Raw genomic sequence first — 22806 nt, 5'->3', positions numbered from 1 at the left:
ACACACAGGAAGTGCTCACCAGGTGGCCACTACCATGACTATGAGATCTTGGCATTCACCCACAGGTCTACCAACCTTGAACCACCTGCATTTCTCTGCACACAGAGAGGGCTCTTCTTGCTTTTGCATGTGCTTTAACCTCTTGGTGTCATTTTCCCCTTCTCTGCCCAGTTAATTCCCAGTTACCTTTTAAGACTTTCCATGGTATCCATCACCTCCTCCAAGGGGCCTTTTTTGATCCCCGGCCTGAACCGGCTGGATCAGATATCCTTTCTGGGGCATCCTCCTCTCAGAATACCAATTATGTCTCTTCCCGAGAGCAGGAACCCTAAATGTCACCCCTGTACGACCAGTGCCTCACATATAGTAGGCTTGCTTTTGTTGACTGAAAGAAACTAATGAGTGAATGAAAGGATGAATAAATGTAAATGTTCATTCCACTTGGGAAGCACTAACTACACTGGTTGACCTCAGGAGGTGAGCCATTTAACCCACTGAGGCCCAACTTCTGCACCTGAAGGATTTGGGATCAACTGAGATTATGTCTATAAACAGGAAGGATGGGCGGGGGCTGAGACAGATGCCTGGGCCTTCTGCCACAAGCAGGCGCCTCCTCTGTGGTCCCAAACCTGACAGATATCAGACACTGCTGGCTGGGATCCAGAAGGACAAAGACACTATGGGGCAGCCTGAACAGACGGCAGCTGCCAGCAACATGCAGGCAAGGCTGGGGGTGGGATGGTACACAGCAGATCAGAGGGCATTTGGATTAGACACCTGGCTTCTGGTTCCTGCTCTACCATTGCCTCCTGGTACAACGTGCACAGGTGACTTTCTGAGGCTGGGCCTCAGTCTTCCCATGTGTGAATGAATTGACCTCTAAATTCCCTTCTATGCTGAACTTACATGTACCTAAACTCGAGGAGCTACTGGTCGAGTGAATGATTTACGACCAGATGCTCACGGCCTGTTGAGGGAGCAACAGTGTTTTTGTTAAGAGCAGAGACTCTGGTCGCCAAACTGTGGAAAGAACCAAGATGCCCTTCAACGGACGAATGGATAAGGAAGATGTGGTCCATATACATTACGGAGTATTATGCCTCCATCAGAAAGGATGAATACCCAACTTTTGTAGCAACATGGACGGGACTGGAAGAGATTATGCTGAGTGAAATAAGTCAAGCAGAGAGAGTCAATTATCATATGGTTTCACTTATTTGTGGAGCATAACAAATAGCATGGAGGACATGCGGAGTTAGAGAGGAGAAGGGAGTTGGGGGAAATTGGAAGGGGAGGTGAACCATGAGAGACTATGGACTCTGAAAAACAATCTGAGGGGTTTGAAGTGGCGGGGGGTGGGAGGTTGGAGTACCAGGTGGTGGGTATTATAGAGGGCACGGACTGCATGGAGCACTCGGTGCAGTGAAAAAATAATGAATACTGTTATGCTGAAAATAAATTTTAAAAAACATATTGAAATATTAAAAAAAAAGAGCAGAGACTCTGGAACTAGGTAGTTTGAGCTCAAACCCTACTTCTGCCTTCTAGTTGAAAGTCATTTAGCCTTTCTCTATACCTTAATTTTCCTATCCGTAAAATGGGCACAACAGAATAAGGGTACCTAACACTTGCATATTGTGCAGACTGAATGAGTGCATATACAGACAGGTATCTCTCTATCTCTGTGTCTGTATCTATATAGGCATCTCTCATGTGGACTAATGCCTGGTGTACGGGCAGCACTGCGAAAATAATGGCTATCATTGTCTTTGTGGTTTTTGTTATTGAGGTGGAAACAAGGGATGGAACCAAGTGCTCAGGGATGGACTAAGAAAAAAATAATCGACAGGGTCAGGTAGGGGAGCGGTCTGAACTGCACAATGAAGGCTGATTGCTGCTCCTTTGAGGGTTGCAATTGAGGCTGTGGAGAGCAAAGGGACTCTGGAATGAAGCATATCCAAGTTCAAATCCCAGCTCCTGTGTTGTGTAATTGTATGGCATCTGGCAAACTATTTCCTCTGAGACTCAGTTTTTTCATCCGAAATACGGTGAAATACTACCAACATTTTAGGCCAGACAGCTTTGGTTGCAAAGGAAGGCCTATGTACTGTAGGATCATTAAGAGCATCCATGGCTTCTACGCATTGGATGACAGAAGCAGCCCCCACCCTTTGGTTGTCACAAGTTGTGACAACCAAAAACATTTCTAGACATTGCCAAATGTCCTGGGGTGGGTGAGAGTCACTTGTTAGAAGCTTTTGTCTTGTTATGCTCTTCTTTATACCAACAGTCACACTACCTGATACTATCCTTGCACACAGGAGATGTTCTGTTGACAGCTGAATAAATAAATGATATGAGATACAGTGCCTGGCACACAGTAGGCATCCAATAAATGAGTTCCCTTCTCTAGCTGTTCCATCCCTCAATGTTGCTTGGCTAAGAAGCACGGTATTTTTGGAGATTTCATTTTCTCCAAGGTCCCCTGAATAAGGCAGAACTTGGGCCCTTGGTCAGTCTCCCCTCTGCATCTCACTGCTGCCTTTTGGCGGGCTGTCATAGCTTCTGTGGAGCAGGAGGGGAAACAGCGAGGCCTGCAGAGGCCTCCAGTCTCACCTGGCCTCCAGCCTTCCCGCAGGCACTGAATCGTGACTCACTGTCTGCCTTCCGCATCTTCAGGGCTAGTGTAGGGCTCTGTGGACAAGTGTAGCTCACTCCGCCCAAGCAGGAGCTCCTGCAGAGTCCCACGTGTAAAAAGGCTTTGTAAACAAAACCCTTGCAATGGAAAATAATATTCTGCCAGGACAAGTCTTAACAGCTAGGAAACCCTGTGGTCAAGCTTCCATCAAGAGAATGACTTTGTAGAGAAAGGGCAGGGGTCAGGAGATCTCAAGCTTAGGTTCTTCCCCTATAAAATGAAGACAGGATGATCTCCTATCTCCCAGGGGCCTGTGACTCAATTCTCACTTGTCATCCAGCATGATGCTGAGAGCTCACGGTCTAATGTCAGAAGACCGGGGTTCAAATTCTGCGCTCCACCCCTTCCTACACCTATGCCCTTGAATAGGTCATTTCTCTTCTCTGAGCTCCACCTGTAGCACAGTGATGGTAATAATAATAATAATAATATTAATAATACCTACTTAATAACAGAACAGCTAGCATTCACTTAATAACAGAACAGCTAGCATTCACCTAGCATTAGTATGTGCTAAGAATGGCTCTAAGCTTTTTACGTGTATTCTCACTGAATCCTCCCAGCAACCTATGAGTAAGGTACTATTCTTATTACCTCCATTTTGCAGTTGAGGAAACTGAGGCTCAGGTAAGTTCTAACCTTTGCCCAAAGTCGGTGCTAGTAAGTGGCAGAGCCAAAATTCAAAACCAGGCAGTCTGGCTTTAACAACTAAGCACTTAGCAGTGTGTCTGGCACACAGTAAGCACTTGGTGGTAAATGGCATCTCTGCTCATTACAGATGGCAGGGTTTTTCAAATTGGGAAACACCTATTCTTCACCTATGCTGGAAAGGTGGTAGGAGTCTGGCACTCTAGCATGAGCCCAGGTTAGTTCTCTCAGTTGGTTCTCTCTGATCTCTGATCCTTGGAGCAGTGCCTACCATGCTACACAGGAAAGAGAACTATGCTGAAGTCAGGATACCTGGACCCACATCCCAACCAGCCAGGCCACGAGTGGTTGTGCAGTGAGGGCAAGGCCTCCACAGATGCCTCTGTGTCCTCATCCTGAAGATGGGGTCAGCACTCCCACCCTGCCCGGACGAGATGAAGAGATGATGGCTGGAAGTGCTCAGGCCCACCCCAACTTTCAGAGTTGTCACCATGACCATTGTTTCAATCCAAAGCTGTCCGGGGCAGACTTCTGGTAGGGCTGGGGCACGGGCCACTCTGCACGTCCTTCCCAACCCCTCCTGCCAGACGGGCAGACTCTGGGTGGGACGTACAGGGCCGTGCTGCCTTAGTGACTGCTGATGATGGATGTGTCTTCACCAGCCGGACAAGAAGGGGGCCTAGCAGGCCATGTGCCTGAGGCTCTCCTCAGAAGCTGCTACTGGGCGTTGCCCAACTGGGCCATTTAATATAGATGTTTGTTTAACCAGGAAATGAACTCCGAGGTTGACGGCAGTGTCCAGGGACAGACTTCTGGGAACAGGGTTCCTCCCAGGAGTGTGGGGGCTGGGGGCGCCAGGGCCTGTGCTATCGCGTTTCTCAGGCTGACGCTGTGGGTGTTCTATCAGGCCACTGCCCGCCCCTCTGCCCAAGGCCAAGGCTGCTTATCTTCCCAGTTCCCCAGGGCTGCCCAGTCCTGCACTTCCTCCCCAGGCCTCAGGCAAACCAGCCTGGCTCTTCTGGGACCAGGCTGGGAGGGCTAGTCCTCCTTTAGGGACCCTCTTGGTAGCAGTCCCAGAAACAGCTAAGAGTCTTAGCTCCATGCCTCAGTTTCTCCAGCTATTACTTGTGGCTGCTTAGCCTCCTTCTAGAAGAGCAGTGTTCCAACCATGGCCTGAGAACCTCTGAGGGGTTCTGTTTCCCTTTTCTGATTACTTATCGGTGAAGTTGGTCCAAACAACAATTCCAACAGACTGAGCACAGAGGCAGCCGGGAGAATCCAGTTATCTTCTAGGAAGCTAGGCATAAATATTTGCAAAAATGAAAAACTAATGTTATGCTCCTCACTAAGATTTTTTGAAAAATTATTCTTCATAAAAAATGCCATTTATGTTAACATGCGGTAGACCTATTACTGTTATTCTTAAATGAATGAAAAGATGTTTAAAATTTTTCTCAGTGTTACCTTTTCATGTGGCAAATACTGACCGATAAAACTCATAGAAACAAAAACTCTTTGGGGTCCTCAGTCATTTTTAAGAGAGAGAGGTCTGAGACCAAAAGGTTTTGACAACTATTGTTTTAGAGGCTGTTGCAAAGCTCATATAGGATTCTAAGTAGAAAATCTCTTCTCAGTGAAGAGCTACAGAGGAGGGAGGCATCGTTATCACTGTGCAACAATCATAGTAATAATTATTATTGTTGTGAAAAGCAGGCTAACAAACCCCTGGCTTTATGGCCTGGCCCTCAGGATGGTCCCAAGTAGGCCCAGGAGCCACATGGGCCTTCTCCACAATGTCCTGCTTTGCAGAAGAGGAAGAAACCATCCTCAAAGCTCCTGGTTTCTCACCACCTTCCCAGCTTACAGGCCTCCTGGGTTCACATCTGCTCTGCCTTTAAATAGCCACCTTTTTTTCCATGCTTGTCTCTGCCAGCCCCTGGCCAAGCCCCATGTCCTGGGTCTTGGCGCTTGGCTCACTTCTCCCTATCTGTGGTTGCCAGGGCACTCTCCACACCAGGACCCTCTGCCTCTCAGCTCCTTGACACCTTCTTCTCTGAAGACTCTGGCCACATGTACATCTGCTCCACCTAGCCTGGACCTTATCCATACTCAGAACTGCCTGACTTCGGAAGTGATGAGTTTTCTGGTCCTCATCTTGGACCAGAGCTCCTAGCATCCCTCCACCCTCAACTCAACTTGTCTCTTAGCCCTTGGGGAGCTCCAGTATTTCACTTACTCCAATCCATCCTAGGTCATGGTGGCCACCTTCTGTTGTCACTTACAACTCTGAGTGGCTCCTGTGGTTCCCTAGCACTTGCAGAAAGAACTCATCAACCAGAATGATGCTGAGAGACTATGCTCTGGTGCCAGAAGACCTGGGTTCAAATCCCAGGCTCCACCCCTTCCTACACCTATGTCCTTATACAAGTGATTTCTCTTCTCTGAGACTCACCTGTAACACAGCAGTAACTACTACTACTACTACTACTACAAGAAAAGTTAGCACTCATTGAATACTTAGTATGTGTGAAGAATGGCTCTAGCTTTTTACATGTGTTCTCCCTGAATCCTCGCAACAGCCTATAAGCAAGGTATTATTCTTACTACTTCCATTTTGCAGATGAGGAAACTGAGGCACAGGCTAAGTCCTATCCTTTGCCTGTGACTCAGCCTAGCAACCCTTTCCAGATACCTCTCCTGCATTCTTCCATGCACCACGGAACTCAATTTTACACCTTGTTTTTCTCTACTTCTGGGCCTTTCCAGTTCCTGAAGGTCCCTGCGCCCAAACTTCCTTATAATCTCCATAGGAGTCTCTCCATCACACACTAAACCTGGGGGTGGGGCAGAGCACCAAGGCAGGCATCCTGCTGCTCCAGACTTGCCAGCCTCCTCAGCCACACAGCCCAATGAAAGAAAAATCCACCCAGAAGTGAGGAGGTGCTGCCTTCTAAGGCTGTTTCAAGCCCTGGGGAAGTCTGCAAGGATCCCAGTGAGGGGGCTTGCTGGAGTGTTCTGAGGTCATATCTGGAGAAGGGAGAGTGCTCAAGATCCACAGGTGGCACCAGACTCTTGGACAGCACTCTCTCTGAAGTTCCTCTAGGCACTACCATCACAGACATTGTCTTTCCCCTGGGAATTCAGGTTGGGGTTTCCAGCACAGTCTTTAGTGGCCACTGGGAAATTCAAAGAGAGGAGCTCAGGGAGACCTGGCTCATTTTTATCCTAGCTGTCAGCTGTGCTTCCACAGGAGGCAGAGAAGGGATAAAGATGGTGAAAGAGAGCAACACTGGCCAGGAGGAGGATGGGGAGAAGATGGGGCCATACAGAAGACCCTTGGTGCCCCCCCAAGACCCAGTGGCTGCCTCCAGTTCATGCTGACACCTGTCTCTCTTTTTTTTTTTAAGATTTTATTTTATTTATTTGAGAGAGAGAGACAGTGAGAGAGAGAATGAGCAAGGAGAAGGTCAGAGAGCGAAGCAGACTCCCCATGGAGCTGGGAGCCTGATGTGGGACTCGATCCCGGGACTCCAGGATCACGCCCTGAGCCGGAGGCAGTTGTCCAACCAACTGCGCCACCCAGGCGTCCCGTCCTGTCTCATTCTAACTCCTGAAGCCAGGCTGCTGTGAGTCTGGCTTTGGCCTGGATACTTTAAAGTACTTTTAGTTTTGGAAGGAATCTTTGGTTCTGGAGGCAGTTTGTAATACATTCACAGAAGCAGCATGTTATCTGGGAAGGCCCAGAATGAGAGATCAGGAAACCTGATTTTTACTGTGGACTTCACCTCGAACCTGCTGATAACCCATAGCAGGGACGACTTCTCAATGAGCTTTAGTTTTCCTTCTGTAAGACCAAGCAATCTCCTGCCTAACTGGGATGCTGTATCCCTGAACAGCAACTCTCAATATCCCTCTCCCCCGGCCCCTGGCAACCATCCTTCTCCTCTCCGCTTCAACTGTTTTAGGTTCCTCATGAAAATGGAAATCATGCAGCATTTGTCCTCTGTGACAGGCTTACTTCACTTAGCACAATGTCCTCCAGGTTCATCCATGCTGTATCATGTGACGGGATTTCCTTTCTTTTTAAGGCCGAATAATATTCCATTGTATGAACAGACCACACTTTGTTTACCCATTCGTCCATCCATGGACATTAAGAGGGTAGATTTCATGTGAAGTGTTCTTACCACAATACAACAAGACAAAACAAAGTGATATCAAAATGCCCCTGTAAGCTCTCTTAGCTTCTCGAATCCCAAGAGTGTAGTCGTAACGTGATTGGCAAGTTCTCACTGTTTGACCAGTTCATGGCTCATAAGATGTTTGGTCTTCCTGTCCTCACCATTTCCCTTCAGGCTGAGAAAGGATCAGCCATGACCTCAAGAACTCAGTTAATGGCTAGATTCCACACTGTCTGTTTGTGCCTTCTATGTACCCTCCTTGTCCTTTCCATCTAACTACATCCTACTCTCCTTTGTGGAACACTAACGCCCCACCTCCTCCTGGAAGCCTCCCTGATTGCCCTGACTCTTAAGACTTCAGCCCATTGCCCTGTTCAGAGCTTAGCTCACACAGCGGAGGATGCTGGGTCTGCTGCACAACTGTTGTACCTTACAGCCAACTGCTGTTTTTAACTCATGAGATATGACATTCAGAGGAGTGGATAAAACATAAATGTAAGGTTTAGAGACTACATGTCAACAGCTTTTTCACTCCATGGTTAGGCACCCCACTGGCTTCTTTCCTGGCATGTCAGAGGGCTGAGGGCCCTGTGGGGGCTCCATACAGACCGGCCAGCTGATGTACACAGGCTGGAGCTCAAACTTCGGAGAGCAGACACATGCTGCTGGGGATCCTGATGCGTTGAGTCTGGGGGTCGCCTGGGGTACTGCAGGTATCCACGGCCAACTTGGGGCAGCAGGGCTATAGACTAGGTATACAGAGTAGCTGCCATGAAGCCAGGAAGGAGAAAGGAAGGGTGAGTGTAATGGTGTCCCCAATGCCATGCTGGGGCCATGGGCACATCTAGACATAGCAGAGAGGATTATCAGCCACAGAACAAGCTCTCTGAGGGTCAGGGCATCCTAACTGTCTCCACACCCAGCCTGTTGGCTCCAGACAGCCCCCAAGCCCTCCAGGACTCTGAACAAGGGGTGTGGGACAACCCGGTGTCCTGGCCGCCTCCAGACCTGAGCCCCTGGTCTCTGAGAGTCTGTATCCCACACCCTCCTCAGCTCACACTGCCTTGAGAGGTTCCTTGTTTACTCTGCCGAACATTCACACCCTCTGCATCGTTACTGGAGAGCTGGTGAGAAGCCAGGCTGGTTCCCAGCTCTGCCCCTCACCGTGCAAAGTAAATTATACATGACCAAACAAGGGTTTTCATTTTATTAAACTGCCATGCATCTAAGTTCGTTTCCCTTACTTGACTACAGGAACTGAGTCTAATAAATTCCTTTATTTATTAGTTTTTTCAAGAATAAGAGTACTATTTTGTGTGCCAGGCAGTAAGGACAACAAATGTAAAAAGAAGTATGGCACTGGGAGTGCCTGGGTGGCTCAGCTGGTGAAGCATCTGCCTTTGGCTCAGGTCATGATCTTGGTCGGGGTCCTGGGATCAAGTCATGAATTGAGCTCCTGCTAAGTGGGGAGTCTGCTTTTCCCTCTCCCTCTGCCCCTATCCCCACCATTCGTGAGTGTAAGCCTGTGAGTGTGCTCTCTCTCTCTCTTTCAAGTAAATAAATAAAATCTTTAAAAAAAAAAAAAAAAGGAAAAAAGAAACGTGGTCCTGCCCTCTTGGAGCTATTCTTACAGGGAAAGGCAAATGGCATGCAAGTAAGCAGAAAAAGAAAGACATAATCACAGCTTGAGATAAGTATGAGGAAGGAAGTAGACAGAAATGCTGCAAGCCAGCACTGCAGAATGAGCAGGGGAGACCTCTTTGAGGAGATGACATTTAATGTGAAACCCTTAGCCAGCTGTGCAAAGGGTGAGAAGAGTGCTTCAGGGGGAGATTGCTGCAAGTGCAAAGACCCTGAGGTGGGTTTGAAGAGTGGACGGAACTTGTTTTTGAATCCATCATGATGCCTGGGCAAGGCCTTGGAGGTTGTTGAATTTCATTTGATCTGTCATTAACACATGACAATAGAAGACGAAATGCCAGGGATTTCAAATCTTTAGAATCTGGTGCCAACACCCAGAAAGGCAGACACAAGAGAAGCAGGCCGAGGGGATGGGAAGATGCTGAGATGGGTCTGGGACGCACTGAGTCAGAGGTACAGCAGACCCTCCTTACCTTTCAGGGAATATGTCTAAAGACTCCAAGTGTATATCTGAAACCACGGATCGTGCCAAACCCCACATGACCCAAGATATTGTGGGTCTTTCCAGACCATTATAATAAAGCAAATATCGCAGTAAAGCAATTCAAGTAAATTTTCTGCATAAAATTTATGCATAAAAATTATGTTTACACCATACTATATTAAGTATGAATAGCATTACTCTAAAAAACAATGTATGTGCCATAATGAAAAATACTTTACTACAAAATGCTGAGTTGTAATCACTGATCACAGATCACCTCAACAAATATAATAATGATGAAAAGTTTGAAACATAGTGAGAATGTTTGGTATTAGACCAAAATGAGACACAGAGACATTAAGTGAGTAAATACTGCTGGAAAAATGGTGCCAACAGACTTGCTTGCCACAAACCTTCAATCTGTGAAGAATGCAGTATCTGTGATGTACAACACAGTGGAGTGCAATAAAACACAATATGCCTAGAGATAGTATGTTTTCTCCTACACATATATCTATGATAAAGTTCAGTTTATAAAGTAGGCACAGGGGACACCCGAGTGGCTCAGTGGGTTAAGTGTCGGCCTTCAGCTCAGGTCATGATACCCGGGTCCTGGGATCGAGTCCCGCACTGGGCTTCTGGCTCAGCGGGGAGTCTGCTTCTCCCTCTGCCTCTCCCCCTGGTCATGCATGGGCACCCACTCTCTCTTTAATAAATAAATAAATAAATAAATAAAATCTTTTAAAAAAATTAAGTAGGCACAGTAAGAGACCAACAGTAGTAATAAAATAGGACAATTATAATAATAGATTATAATAAAAGTTATGTGAAAGTGGTCTCTCTAAAAATAAGTTATACAGTACCTTACTGTACTATACACACCCTGGCTCTTGTGATGATGTAAGATGATAAAATGCCCGCATGATTATATAAAGTGATACAAATGATGTGGGCGCTGTGACATGGTGTTAGGTGACCACAGGCCTTCCGAATATATGTCAAAAGGAGCATCACTTGCTTCTAAATCAAGGTCATCATGGGTAACTGAAACTGCAGAAAGCAAAACTGCGAATAAGGGGGGATGACAGTATCTGTGGGGCTTCCAAGAAGGGACCAAAAGGTTAGCTGGAGGCTGGAGTATGGGGTGCAGAGAGGGGTCAGACCAGGAGGTCAGCTCCAGGAATACGACCTGAGTAGGGCTGGCTGCTGGTCTGGAATAGGCTGCCTGAGCAGAACACAGGATGACAGATAGGTGGGGATAGGAGAGCTCAGGCTTGGGAATTAAGTGCCTGGTGGGGAGGCACAGAGTTGGACAGTCAGAGAGAGGTGGGAAGAGAACCAGGACAGAAGGCAGCCAGTGAAAACCAGGGGAAGAGGGAGCTCCCAGGGCGAGAAACCACCAGAGCTGAGGGTCAGGGTCTCGGTGGACAGTATGGAGACCCTGGCTCATGGAGGTCAGGGAAGACTGTACAGGGTGGATAACAGCAGTAAGGGAGGTGGGAGAGTGGGGAAGACTTGGATATGTCCGTGGGCTGAGGGAAGTCCAAAAAACCTCTGCAGCCCATCTCCCTCTCCTCCACTGACCTGGTCTAGCTCTCAAGGACCATTCCTGCCTTCCTGAGTCTGTGCTGCTGTCCCCTGCCCAGGATGCTCTGTCTCTAGACCCTGCCAGTTCTTGCTGGCTCACACTATTCAGGTGCCTGCTGAAAGGTTTCCTCCCCATCATAAGAGCCTTCTCTAAGAAACTGGAACCCTTCCCCACTGCTGGTCAGAATGTAAAAGGGGGCAGCCACTGTGGAAAATGGTATGGCAGTTCCTCAGAAAATTAAAAATAGAATTATATGATTTAGCAACTCCACTTCTGGGGACACAAAAGAACTGGAAGCAATGACCTGAAGAGACATCTGTGTACCATATTCATAGCAGTATTACTCACAATAGCCAAAAAGTAGAAGCAACCCAAGCCCCCATCTACAGATGAATGACAAACAAAATGCGATGTGTACATACAAGTGGAATATTCTTCAGCCTTAAAAAGGAAGAAAACTGGGTGCCTGGGTGGCTCAGTGGGTTAAGCCACTGCCTTCGGCTCAGGTCATGATCTCAGGGTCCTGGGATCGAGGCCCGCATCGGGCTCTCTGCTCAGCGGGGAGCCTGCTTCCCTCTCTCTCTCTCTCTGCCTGCCTCTCCATCTACTTGTGATTTCTGTCTGTCAAATAAATAAATAAAATCTAAAAAAAAAAAAAAAGGAAGAAAACTCTGACACAGGCTACAGAATGGATGTGCCTCAAGGACATGCTCAGTGAAATAAACTAGTCACAGAAGGACAAATTCCATGTGACCCCATCTCACTTCCATGATGTCCCCACAGCAGTCAAAACCAAAGAAGCAGAGAATAGCACAGTGGCTGCCTAGGGCTGGGGAAGGGGGCGGGCAATTAATGTTTCATGGGGACAAAGTTTCAGTTTGGGGAGATGAAGAGTCCAGGGGATGGACGGTGGAGGTTGTTGTACAACAGGGTGACTGTACTTAATGCCACTGAACTGCACACTTAAAAATAGTTAAGATGGTGGATTTTTTTTTTAAGATTTTATTTATTTATCAGAGAGAGAGAGGGGGAGAGAGCGAGCACAGGCAGACAGAATGGCAGGCAGAGGCAGAGGGAGAAGCAGGCTCCCCGCCGAGCAAGGAGCCCGATGTAGGACTCGATCCCAGGACGCTGGGATCATGACCTGAGCCGAAGGCAGCTGCTTAACCAACTGAGCCACCCAGGCATCCCAAGATGGTGGATTTTTATGTTACATATATTTTAACACATTTTTTTAATTGGAAAAAAAGCCTTCTCTAGCCTCTCTGCCTAAATTTCTCCCTTTGCCCCACCCCTGGCACCCTGCTCCCACCACCAAGGTCTGTTCTGTGTTTGATGTTATACCACTTTCACTGCCTAAACCTGCCCTAGGAGCCTTCTAACTGATGGTTCATCTCCTTCACTAGAGTAGAAACTCCACCAGGGCAGGGAGGCACCTGGTCTGTCTGTGGCTGCTGTGTCTTAAGCCCTTGGAAGGGTGCCTGGCACATAGTAGGTGCTCAGTTGAGTACTTGTAAATAAATTTCTGCTGAAGAGGAAGGACGGGGAGAAACTGGGTGAGGAGAGAGAGAGAAGATGCTGACGGGAGGGAGTTCATGTTCACCAGGGGACCAGGCTGTTTTCTGGGAAGGAAACAGGCTACAGCCTGAGGAAGCTTCTGCAGGTGTAAAAGGGCCTCCCAGAGGCTAAGAGTGAGCACATGCCTCAGAGCCAATGTTCAGGGCTGCACTATGGGTTGGGAAGACTGGCATGGAGAAAGCACTTGTAGGAATTTTAGCCAGGTGGGGGACTGGCCTAGTAGAAATAACCGGGGTTCAAGCAGATGGTTAGAGTGAGGTGGCAGGTACAAGGCCAGGGGCATGAGGCCGGCAATAAGGCCCAGACCAGGCTGCCTGGACCACGGGTGCAGCCAGAGAAAAGATGACCTGTCTGGGCGGGGGCAGGGAGGGCTTCACGTCAAGACAGGCCTGTTCCAGAGGACGAGGAAACTTCTGCCCAGGCTCGAGGGTGGACCTGTCAGGGAAACGTGGTGACACCAGGATTCAGACAAAGAGAGGAGGAGGTGGAGGGAGAAGGTGGCTTGGAGAGGCCACCAACTCCTGGATTGGTCTCCAGAGAGCTGGTATTTAGCTTGAAAGGTCTCAGTTAGTCTGAAAACTGGGCTTGCTCTCAGGCAAGAGTGACATGCCAGGCAGCCTTTGTCTCCTTTCACAGCTGGATCTATTTTTTTAAAAAAGATTTTATTTATTTATTTGACAGATAGAGATCACAAGTAGGCAGAGAGGCAGGCAGAGAGAGAGGAAGGGAAGCAGGCTCTCTTCTGAGCAGAGAGAGAGTGTGATTCAGGGCTCAATCCCAGGATCCTGGGATCATGACCTGAGCCGAAGGCAAAGGCTTTACCACTTAGCCACCCAGGTGCCCCACAGCTGGATCTATTTTTATGTCCTTCTTTATTTTTCTTTTTTTTGCCCCCTCTTTCCTTCAACCCACACCCCCGAATATCTCTGAGTGGAAGAGAGGGAGAAGTCAGACAGGCAGGCGGATGGACAGCTGGGCTCAGCTTCCTGTCCTCTTCCAAGTCTCTCTCCTTCTAATGTGGCCACCTCAAAAGATCTGGAAGAGTGGAGCCCACCACCTTACAGTTGTTTTTACGTCCAACTCTAGAAGTGTGGGGCTCACCCCAAACATGCTTCCTGAGGCCCCGGGAAAGCAATTCCAGTATCAGTCACACTTTCCCTAGGTCTGCTCCTTGGAGGTGGCTGGAGATGGGAAATCCGGATCCTCTTGCCCCCTCAATGTGACGGAGAAACAGAGGGGAGAGGTCTTTGCCTTTTGGGGAAGGAGAAGTTTCAGAGATGGTGGAAGATGGAAGAATGAGGAGTAAATGCTACCAGACCACCAAAACTTCTACAGCAAGGAGGAGCCAGGAAAGAGAGCTCCCTCCAGAAATCTCCCTTCACAGCTGCACACATCCAAACAGTTGGCAAACCCTCCCACACTGATGGCTGCTGGGGGGCGAGGTGCACAGTCATGACCTCTTGGGGTGGGTCACTGTGGTGGCAGGTACACAGACTGAAAATGCACCTCTCTGATCCACCAATCCCCTTCTGAGATCTACCCTGGAAAAAAGCTAGTGCATAAGGAGGTGTGGGAACAAGTGCACTGCAATACTGTTGGGAGCATAAAAATTAGAAACACTGTAAAGGTCCTTCAGCAGGGGGAGAGCAAAACAAAGGACAGCATATCCATAAATTAAAATACCATTCAGCAGTAAGAAAAAAATTTAGGATGCTAGGTACCAATGTGCAAAAGTCTCTATAAGATACCAATGAGTGAACGCAACCAAGTTATGCCAGGTTTCTTACAGTTTGATATGATTTAATATATGAAAACAACTCCACAAGCAATATCACCTATTTACCAATTATAATGAATGATACACATAGGTGAATACAGGGAAAAGGTTCTGGAAAGATACACACCAAACTGTACACCACAGCTACCTCCACGGGGACTCAGGGACTAGGAATGAATACCCCAGGGCATCTGACCTACTTGTAATGACTTCATACTTTATGAGGAGAATCCAGTAGAGCACACCTCATGCAATGAAAATCTGATTTTAAAGGCGATTGCCACTGTGGTGCATTATGAAAGCCTCGAGGGCAGAAGGGGAGCGATGCTCAGCACAGTTGGTAGGTGAGAAGGCTGGGCTCCTGAGGATGAACCTACCTGCTGTCGAGACGCACGCTTCTCTCTCTGCGCTCTCAGAGTGACAGGATGAGGGTGGGCCCTGCCTTTGGCTGGCCATTGGTTCTACATGGCTCTGGCTCCAGGACACAGGAAAGGTCCCTGTCCCAGGCAGGAGCTGCTTCAGTTCTGCCACCCTGCCATTGTCACTGAGCTCAAATGGACCTTGCGTAGGTTGCTTCCCTGTCCTACCCATGGTCCCACCCACTCTGACCTCCATGTGTTCTTTTACTGTGCACCAGACACTCGTCTCCTCAGATTTACTCTCAAGACTACTGTGAAGTAGGCACCATTATTGTTTTTCCAGTTTTACAGAAGTGGACATAGAGGAACAGAATGGTTAAGAAATTGCCCATTTGCTAGTGACTCAGCTAGCAAGTGTCAAAGTTGAGTATGAACCCCTTGTTCCCTATGCTACCCCACCTCTTGCAAGCTCCTGGGGTGTCCATGCAGTGGTCTGGAGGCCACAAGGCTGGGGAGCTGACCCAGATGAACACCCATGTCCAGGGTGGTCCTGAGCAAAGAGGACCCTTTATAGTGGTCCTGAGCAAAGAGGACCCTCTCTTCTCTGTCTCCCCCTCTGCTTCCCAGATAGTTTTTACGCCCCTACTACGTGGCTAGCACTTTTACATTTGTGCTCTCCTTCAACCCTCCCATAGCCCAGTTACTATTAATGTTCTCATTTTACAGATGGGGAAGCTGAGGTCCTGTAATGGGGAATGACTGGCCTGCAGTAACACAGCTGGAAGAGGAGACACAGTGGTCCCAGAGGAAAGTTTGACAGAGAACCCGGTGCTATGGTGGGAAACCATCACTAGGTGGGGGGACCTGAGGTACAGAAAGTTGCACAGGGGATGCCCCACTGCTCTGTCAGCACTTCAACTCTTCTTGGCCTGGTACCCAGATCCAACCCCCAGCTTCAGAGTGGGGACCAAATCCCAAATAACAACTATCTGCTCCCATGCTCCACGACCACAGAATATGCCCAGAAAAGCCACAACCATTTCTAACTCTAACTGGCACCACTAACTCAAAGCTCCTCTTCCTGCCCTCAAGGAGGCAACAGTTCTTTCTGGGAAGAGAGGAAGAAGTGGAGAGGTAAGAGAAGGCTTCCAGGGCTATAGGGGGAAAACAAACAAACACAGGGCTTGGAGCCAGCCAGACCTCATTTTGAGTCCAACCCCTTCAATCACTAGCAGACTGGCCTTGAGCAAGTCACTTAATTTCTGTGTCCTCCACTACACCACAGGGGTGGTGGTACTGACCTTGTACTTGTTGGAAGGAGTAAAGGGGCATGGATTGTGGAAGACAACACACTTTATTCCAAGAGGGAGAGGAAGGGTCAGGAGCCACCGGGGAAGGACTGAAGAGGAGCCAGGTGGGAAAATGGCCCCCCTCCCCGGCATTCCCACAGCCCTGGGGAGGCAAATTTATGAAGGCCCTGAGCAGAGAGATAAATGAACTGAAATCAAGGATATGAAAACAAAATGAAAGACATGACCACCTATATAAAGCTTGGTAAGGGCCAGGCATTTCTGCTGAATGCTTCCACAGGAGTAGCCATTAATCAACAGAATAGGCCCACCCCAGCTGTGGAAGGACAGGATGACAAAGAGTGGGAGACAGACAGCAGATGAGGTGCCTGAAGGAGGCTAGTCGGAAGGAGGTGATGCTCCTTGGCCTCCCCAGCTACTCCTCTGTAGACAAGCCCAGGAGATGGGGTGGGAGAAATGTCAAGCTAGTCTCAACCTTCCTAGCCTGTCTTCCTGCAGTGGGGGTGTCCCTCTTGGCCTAAATTCGTGGCCCCTAGCCCCTCATGGTGTTTGCTGGTTGACGTGGAATAAACAGCCGAGTGATTCTGGATGAGTTCTTCACTTCTCTGTTTCGAGACATACCCAAGCTCCAAGAAGCAGTGTGTGGAAGGACTACAATCAGCCAGTGAGTGGAGGTGAACACAGGCTCCCTTGCACCTGAGCGAGCACATGTGATCACCACCAAGTCCCGATGCCCACTGAGAGGTCTGGGCCACCACTTGGTCCCTACATCAGACAGGGATCCACTCTCTGCCTCCAAACAAGTGACAGTTCTCCTCTCAGGCATACCCCATCTAAGTACTGCTGCAGGGTATGGGAAACCAACTCTCATTCCAAAACTGTCTTCAGTTAATGAAGCTCGCATACTTCCCTTAACTTATCCTCATGATTCCCACTTTACAGATGAGGAAACTGAGGCCCACAGGCCTAAGGTCTTTAGAATCCAGGTCTGTCTCGATTCAAATCACACAGCTCTACTTCAGTTCAGCCACAAGGGTTCTGGGAAGACCCAAACTGCCTCAGACCCAAGAAGTCACCAGGAGCAGTCACCCTGGCATCATCAATGCAGGACACTGTGTCTCCTCATGTGTCTAAACGCTGCAGTCCCAACTGTGCAGTGACTCAGCCTCTGTATCCAACTTGGGGCCAGCTACTTGCAAACAGCTCCCTCCTCACTAAGAAGGGGTCCAGTACAGTGGATCCTTCACAGTCTTTTCTCAGCCTTTACATCTCTGACTTCCCACAACCCACTGACCCCTTGCCCAGGGTGGGGCATCCTACCTTGTGAGTGAGGCTGGGGTCTCTTGGAGCACTGTCCTCCTCCTCCGAGCTTCCCTGCTCTTCATCTGATGACAGGTCCTCTTTGGGGGCAGCCACCGAGATGGGACAGACCTTATAGGGTTCTGTGTAGGCGCTGGGGTCAGAGCAGAGGAAAGAGAGGGTTAGAGCTTCCTGTCCAGCAAAGGCAAAGTGAATATACCAGGAGCCCTATTAATGTCATAAGCCATTAATGAGCATTCTGTGTGCAAAGCTCCATGCCTGCCTTACATGGGGACCTAGAACTAGATAAGACACAAGCTCAAAAGTCCCTGTGTGCTCCCACTCCAGCCATCTTGGCCTCCCGGTAGTTCCCTGAACATGCCATGCTCTTTGCTGCCTAAGTGCCCTTATACATGCTAAGACAGACTTGTCTCTCTGTTAGATATGAGTCAGGCTGTGATGCTGGAGGGTACAAATAATTACTGTGAGGACAAGAGATGTTCAGTCTGATTGGTCCGACAGTCTGGACTGGCAGACAGCAGGATCTGTTCCCAAGGTGGCCATGTTCCTCTGGGCCTGAATGAGGGACGCAGTGATGCAGGACGGTTCAGAATGTGCATTCTGGACCTTGGTCCCTGCCTTGTCATCAGCTAGATCATGGACAAGACACCACTCAGAGTATCAGTTTCCACCCAGGTGGATAATGATTTCTATTTTATTTTCTTGCTGGTGCTGTGATGATCAATGCTTGCACAGGTGAGATAACAAACTCATATGACTATGACTATGACTATGACATAGGCATTGCCTGTATTTTTATTTATTTATTTATTTATTTATTTATTCATTCATTCAATCAATAAATGTTTATTGATTGCCTGCTTTATGCCAGGCACAGAGCTAGGCAGAGGGTAACACAGTGGCAAATAAAGCAGATATGGTCCTTGTTTCAAAAAAGGAACCATGAATATATGACCATAAATAATGATAAGTGAGGGAGAAGAAAAAAGTGCTTTCATAGGGAATAAAAAGGGGGAACTGTTTGAACAGGTCAGGGAAGGCTGCTCTGAGGCTGTGAGCAGGAGCAGGAACTCTGTGATAGCATGAGCAAACTTCCAGGAGAAGCAGCATAAAACACACCAACCTGGAGCAGAAGAATCCTCCTTTTCTCTGAATTCACAACTATCCCCACAGAAAAGGCTCTAACCCCATTACAACCACCTCCTTGCTCTGCTCGCTACTCTGGGCCTCTCTCTCCACCAAGCAGAGTGGTTGTCTACAACAGGGATCAAGCCATTTCCTCCTCCTATTTGGAAACCTGCAGTAGCTCTCTCCTGCCATGGGCAATGTGGTTCCAGACAACTTCTCACAAAATTTGGTCTTATTAAAGTCTTCCTATTTTAAAGATCTATTTATTTATTTGAGAGAGAGAGCAAGCAGGAGCAGGAGGAACAGAGGGAGAGGGAGAATCTCAAGCAGACTCCATGCTCAGCATGGAGCCTGATGTGGGGCTCAATCTCAGGACCCTGAGATCATGACCTGAGCTGAAACCAAGAGTCAGATATTCAACCAACTGTGCCACCCAGACATTCCTGGTCTTATTAAATTCTAATCAAATACTTATTCCTGCCCTCTGGGAATGCCACAATGTGGCGCTAGAATAATGGGTGGGTGGATGGATGGATGGATGGACAGACGGATGGACAGACTGAAGGAGAGGAGGGAGCATTCACTTGCTGAAATGGCTGGGCCAATGCCAGCCCAGGCCTCATGCAGGCAAGGACACTGTTCTTACCTTCGGCCCTGGGATAGGCAGGGAGAAGCATGGCCAGGGTAGGAGACATCAGGACCAGAAAAACTGAGCCTTAGCCTACAGTGGCACTAGGGGCCACCTTGGAGCTCTTTTTCAACTACTGCAGCAGCCAGAACCAAGGATACCTATCTCCAGAAGACCTGGAACCCAAGAAGCAAGGAGCTGAGTCAAGAGCAGGACAGGCATCCCCTGGTCCACATTGGGGCCATGAGGTCAGGCCGATCAGGGACAAGGTGGCCTATTTTTGCCTGGGCTTCTGTGGACAAAATGTGTGTGTGGTAGCAACTATAATTCTGCTCTTGTGTGCAGATACACAAACTAAGTGCTGACCCGGGGTGAGCCGTAATTCACTCTACCATCTAACTGGCTACTCTTCTGACCAGACCTCTTTCTTCTTTTTCAGAACTGACTTTGTTGTCCTTTTCTTTCAAACTAGGAAAGCAAACAGTAGATTTTGCAGTAAGCCCTATACCATTGTGTAAAAAGGCATGTAAGCACCTCCCCTCCTAGGACCACTCTATATCTCCTTCACTGCTCCTTCACTACACCCCCAGGGGTCACTGGAGGTCAGAGGAACACCACACTTGCTTTAGAGAGCTCAGAACCTCCTTCAGGAAAGTGACTGCATGGACCAGTCTAGGGAGGAGCCCTAGTTCCCTTCCCTGTAGAGCTTCCTCCATCAATTTGCACTGTGTGTGTCCTCAGACAGTGAGTGGAGCCCTTCTCCCCTGCAAGAGGGATGGCCACATTAGACCCCAGCAGGAGCCCATTATGCTCTGTGGAGGATAGCCAGTAGCGGTGAGGGATGTAGCAGTTAACTGTGCCCTTGGATGGTTCTCCCTCTATATCAAGGGAAAGAAGATAGATGCCAGGCCTTTCTAAAATGCCCTGTGAAGGAGCATAGGATTCCCAGCCAAGCATCCCACAGGTGAAGGTATCAGCATCATCCCAGACAGCAAGCTGGAAATCTCAGTATTATCACCTCTCCCAATGTGTGGAGCTGGGTCTCAGGTTGCCAGCAAAAGGTGGTTTTGTTTTTATTGTCTGTGCTATTATTTTATTTTCTGTTTGAGAAGTGGTAATGTGCAATCTCAGCCACTACTCGAACACAATACCTCTTCCCAATTTACCTTTAAGTCTTCTCTGACTCCACTGGTATCTCTGTCATAGCTCTGCGGCCCAAGCCATCTCTTGCCTGGACATCTGTGACCATTGCTTTCCTGGTCTCTCCCATTCCCCCCGGCTGGCCTCCAATCTTTTCCCACCCAGCAGCCAGAGAGAACCTCCTCAAAACCCAACCTGATTGGGTCACCCTCTCGCTTAAATTGTTTGGGGGACATTCTGGTGCCATTGGGATTCAGCCCCAACACCTCGGGCTGCCATAGGCTCTGCTCAACTTGGGATGTAAAACAGTGGGTGTCCTTGGACTTGATGCTGCCATGAAGTCTCCCCAGCATTGGACACTACCTCAGGCCAAGCAGAGGATTGGATTCCACAAAACAGAGCCATGGGTGACACTGGGGAGAGAGTCATGGAAGCCAAACCCTTAGAGAGGGGGAAGGGCTGGCTCAAGGTCATGTGGCAAATCTGGGTCAACACACATTGCCTCCGAGGATGCCTCTTCCTATGCTTGATCCCATTTTGGATATGTGAAAACAGAGGCCAACTGTGCCACCCAGACATTCCTTGGTCTCTAAGACCAATGTGTGGAACTGTGTCTCAGTTTGCCAGGCAAAAGGTGGCTTGGTTTTTATTGTCTATGCTATTATTTTATTTTCTGTTTGAGAGGTGGTAATGTGCAGAGATTAGAGCTCACATTCTCGAGTCAGACTGCCTGCATTCAAATTCTGTCTCAGCCCAGGACCGGCCATGTTTAACTTCACCAAGCCTCAGGGGTGCCTAATTTACTGAGGTGTTGGGAGGATTCAAAGAGTTACATAATGTGAAACACTTAGAGCCATGCCTAACGCATAACTCACTAACTGGGAGCTCTCAGCTCAGCTCTAGCTACATATAGCTGTTCTACTATTTACTTACTATTGTCTTTAAGTCAACCCATTTTTAACATGTGCTAACACTATGACCTCATCCCAAGTGATAACACCCATGAAGTCACAGTGTGTGACTTCACATAATTATTAATCTATAACAGTTTGACTAACATTATGTTAGAGACCGACAGACCTCACAGACACAAACACGGTTAACTCTGAACCACCGACCATCCATCCTCAACCAAGCTCAGCCATAGACAGGAAATGGCTCATGATCTTTCATTCTACTTCCTCCTCTGACTTCAGTTTTCAAGAAAGATGTAGAATGGAAGTCAGAAGACAAAGGTTTAGGTGTTATGATTATATTTCTGATGCATTTATTTCAGTGTCCTATTTAGGGATTGTGAACACAACAAATGGAGAAAAACTGCCATTAAAAATATGCTTTCACAGTATAAAAGAGCAAGCATAATCCAACGCCTTTGCAGATTCAATGGAAGTTGTAGCGACAGACCTGATTTTGGATAGAAGTCATTCATTTAATAAGCAAAGAAAATATTCTAAGACCACAAGTGTCAACATAGCTGCTCCTACCAAGCCTTCATATTTGCTACCAGGCTGATCTTCAAAGACAGGGAAGAAAACAACTCTGATAAATGTTTTTGACAACTTCATGCTCCAACAGGCTCTAGTAGAACTTGTGTCCTGTGTAACCACTTCTTCCCTTGGGGAGTCAGACCCAGAACCGTGACATATCCCATCTATCTCACCAGTCTGTCAACATGAATCTCCCAGATGGGTCCTTTGCAAAGGCTTCAGTGCTCTGTATTTTTTTTTTTTGGTGCTCTGTATTTTTAGCCATGGTTCCTGTGTTTTGTTTCTCAGTCATTCAAAAAAAAAAAAATGCCTACTAGGAATCTTTTGTGTTTTAGATTCTGCACTACAGATGCTGGTAGGCCATGGCCTACAAATTATGGATAATGCCCATTGGAATCACAACTCAGATGCCGTCTCCAGATAGCTTATTTGATCATAACAATATATTACATATGGAAAAGCCTTCTAACCCACCCACTTACCCATCTACATATTCTTTCATCCACCCACCCCTTCATCTCTCCAACCACCTATCCACTCAGTCATCCATCCACCTGCCCACCCTCCCACCTTTCTATCCGTCACGTACTTATTCAACAAACAAGGATTAGCATGTACTTCAAGGAGCTCAAACATGGAGAAGTTAAAGATGACTAAAGTACTCTCTCTGATTCGTAGAAAGTACAGTGTAGTAGGGTAGTCATCTTGTCTCCAAGAAAGTACCGTGCAAAGTACTGGTTAAGAGGGTGGGCTCAGAAGTCAGGCTGAATTGGTTTGAATCCCAACTCTAACCCTTCAAGCAAGTTACTTAACCTTCCCATGTCTTCATTTTTTTGTGT

At 48.0% G+C, this 22806-nt stretch overlaps 1 protein-coding gene across 3 annotated transcripts in view; it reads right to left on the bottom strand.

Moving 5' to 3' along the window:
• FGD5 (FYVE, RhoGEF and PH domain containing 5) overlaps window positions 1–22806 on the bottom strand; it is a 122253-nt gene that overhangs the window by 53334 nt on the left and 46113 nt on the right. For all 3 annotated transcript variants that reach the window (XM_044252924.1, XM_044252925.1, XM_044252926.1), the window contains exon 3: window positions 17585–17717. In XM_044252924.1, the coding sequence (XP_044108859.1) occupies window positions 17585–17717 (133 nt within the window). The remainder of the gene's footprint in view (window positions 1–17584; window positions 17718–22806) is intronic.

Source organism: Neovison vison, chromosome 6 (assembly GCF_020171115.1).
Source record: "Neovison vison isolate M4711 chromosome 6, ASM_NN_V1, whole genome shotgun sequence".
Taxonomy (NCBI): Eukaryota; Metazoa; Chordata; class Mammalia; order Carnivora; family Mustelidae; genus Neogale; species Neogale vison.
This window is presented reverse-complemented; position numbering and strand designations above follow the sequence as displayed.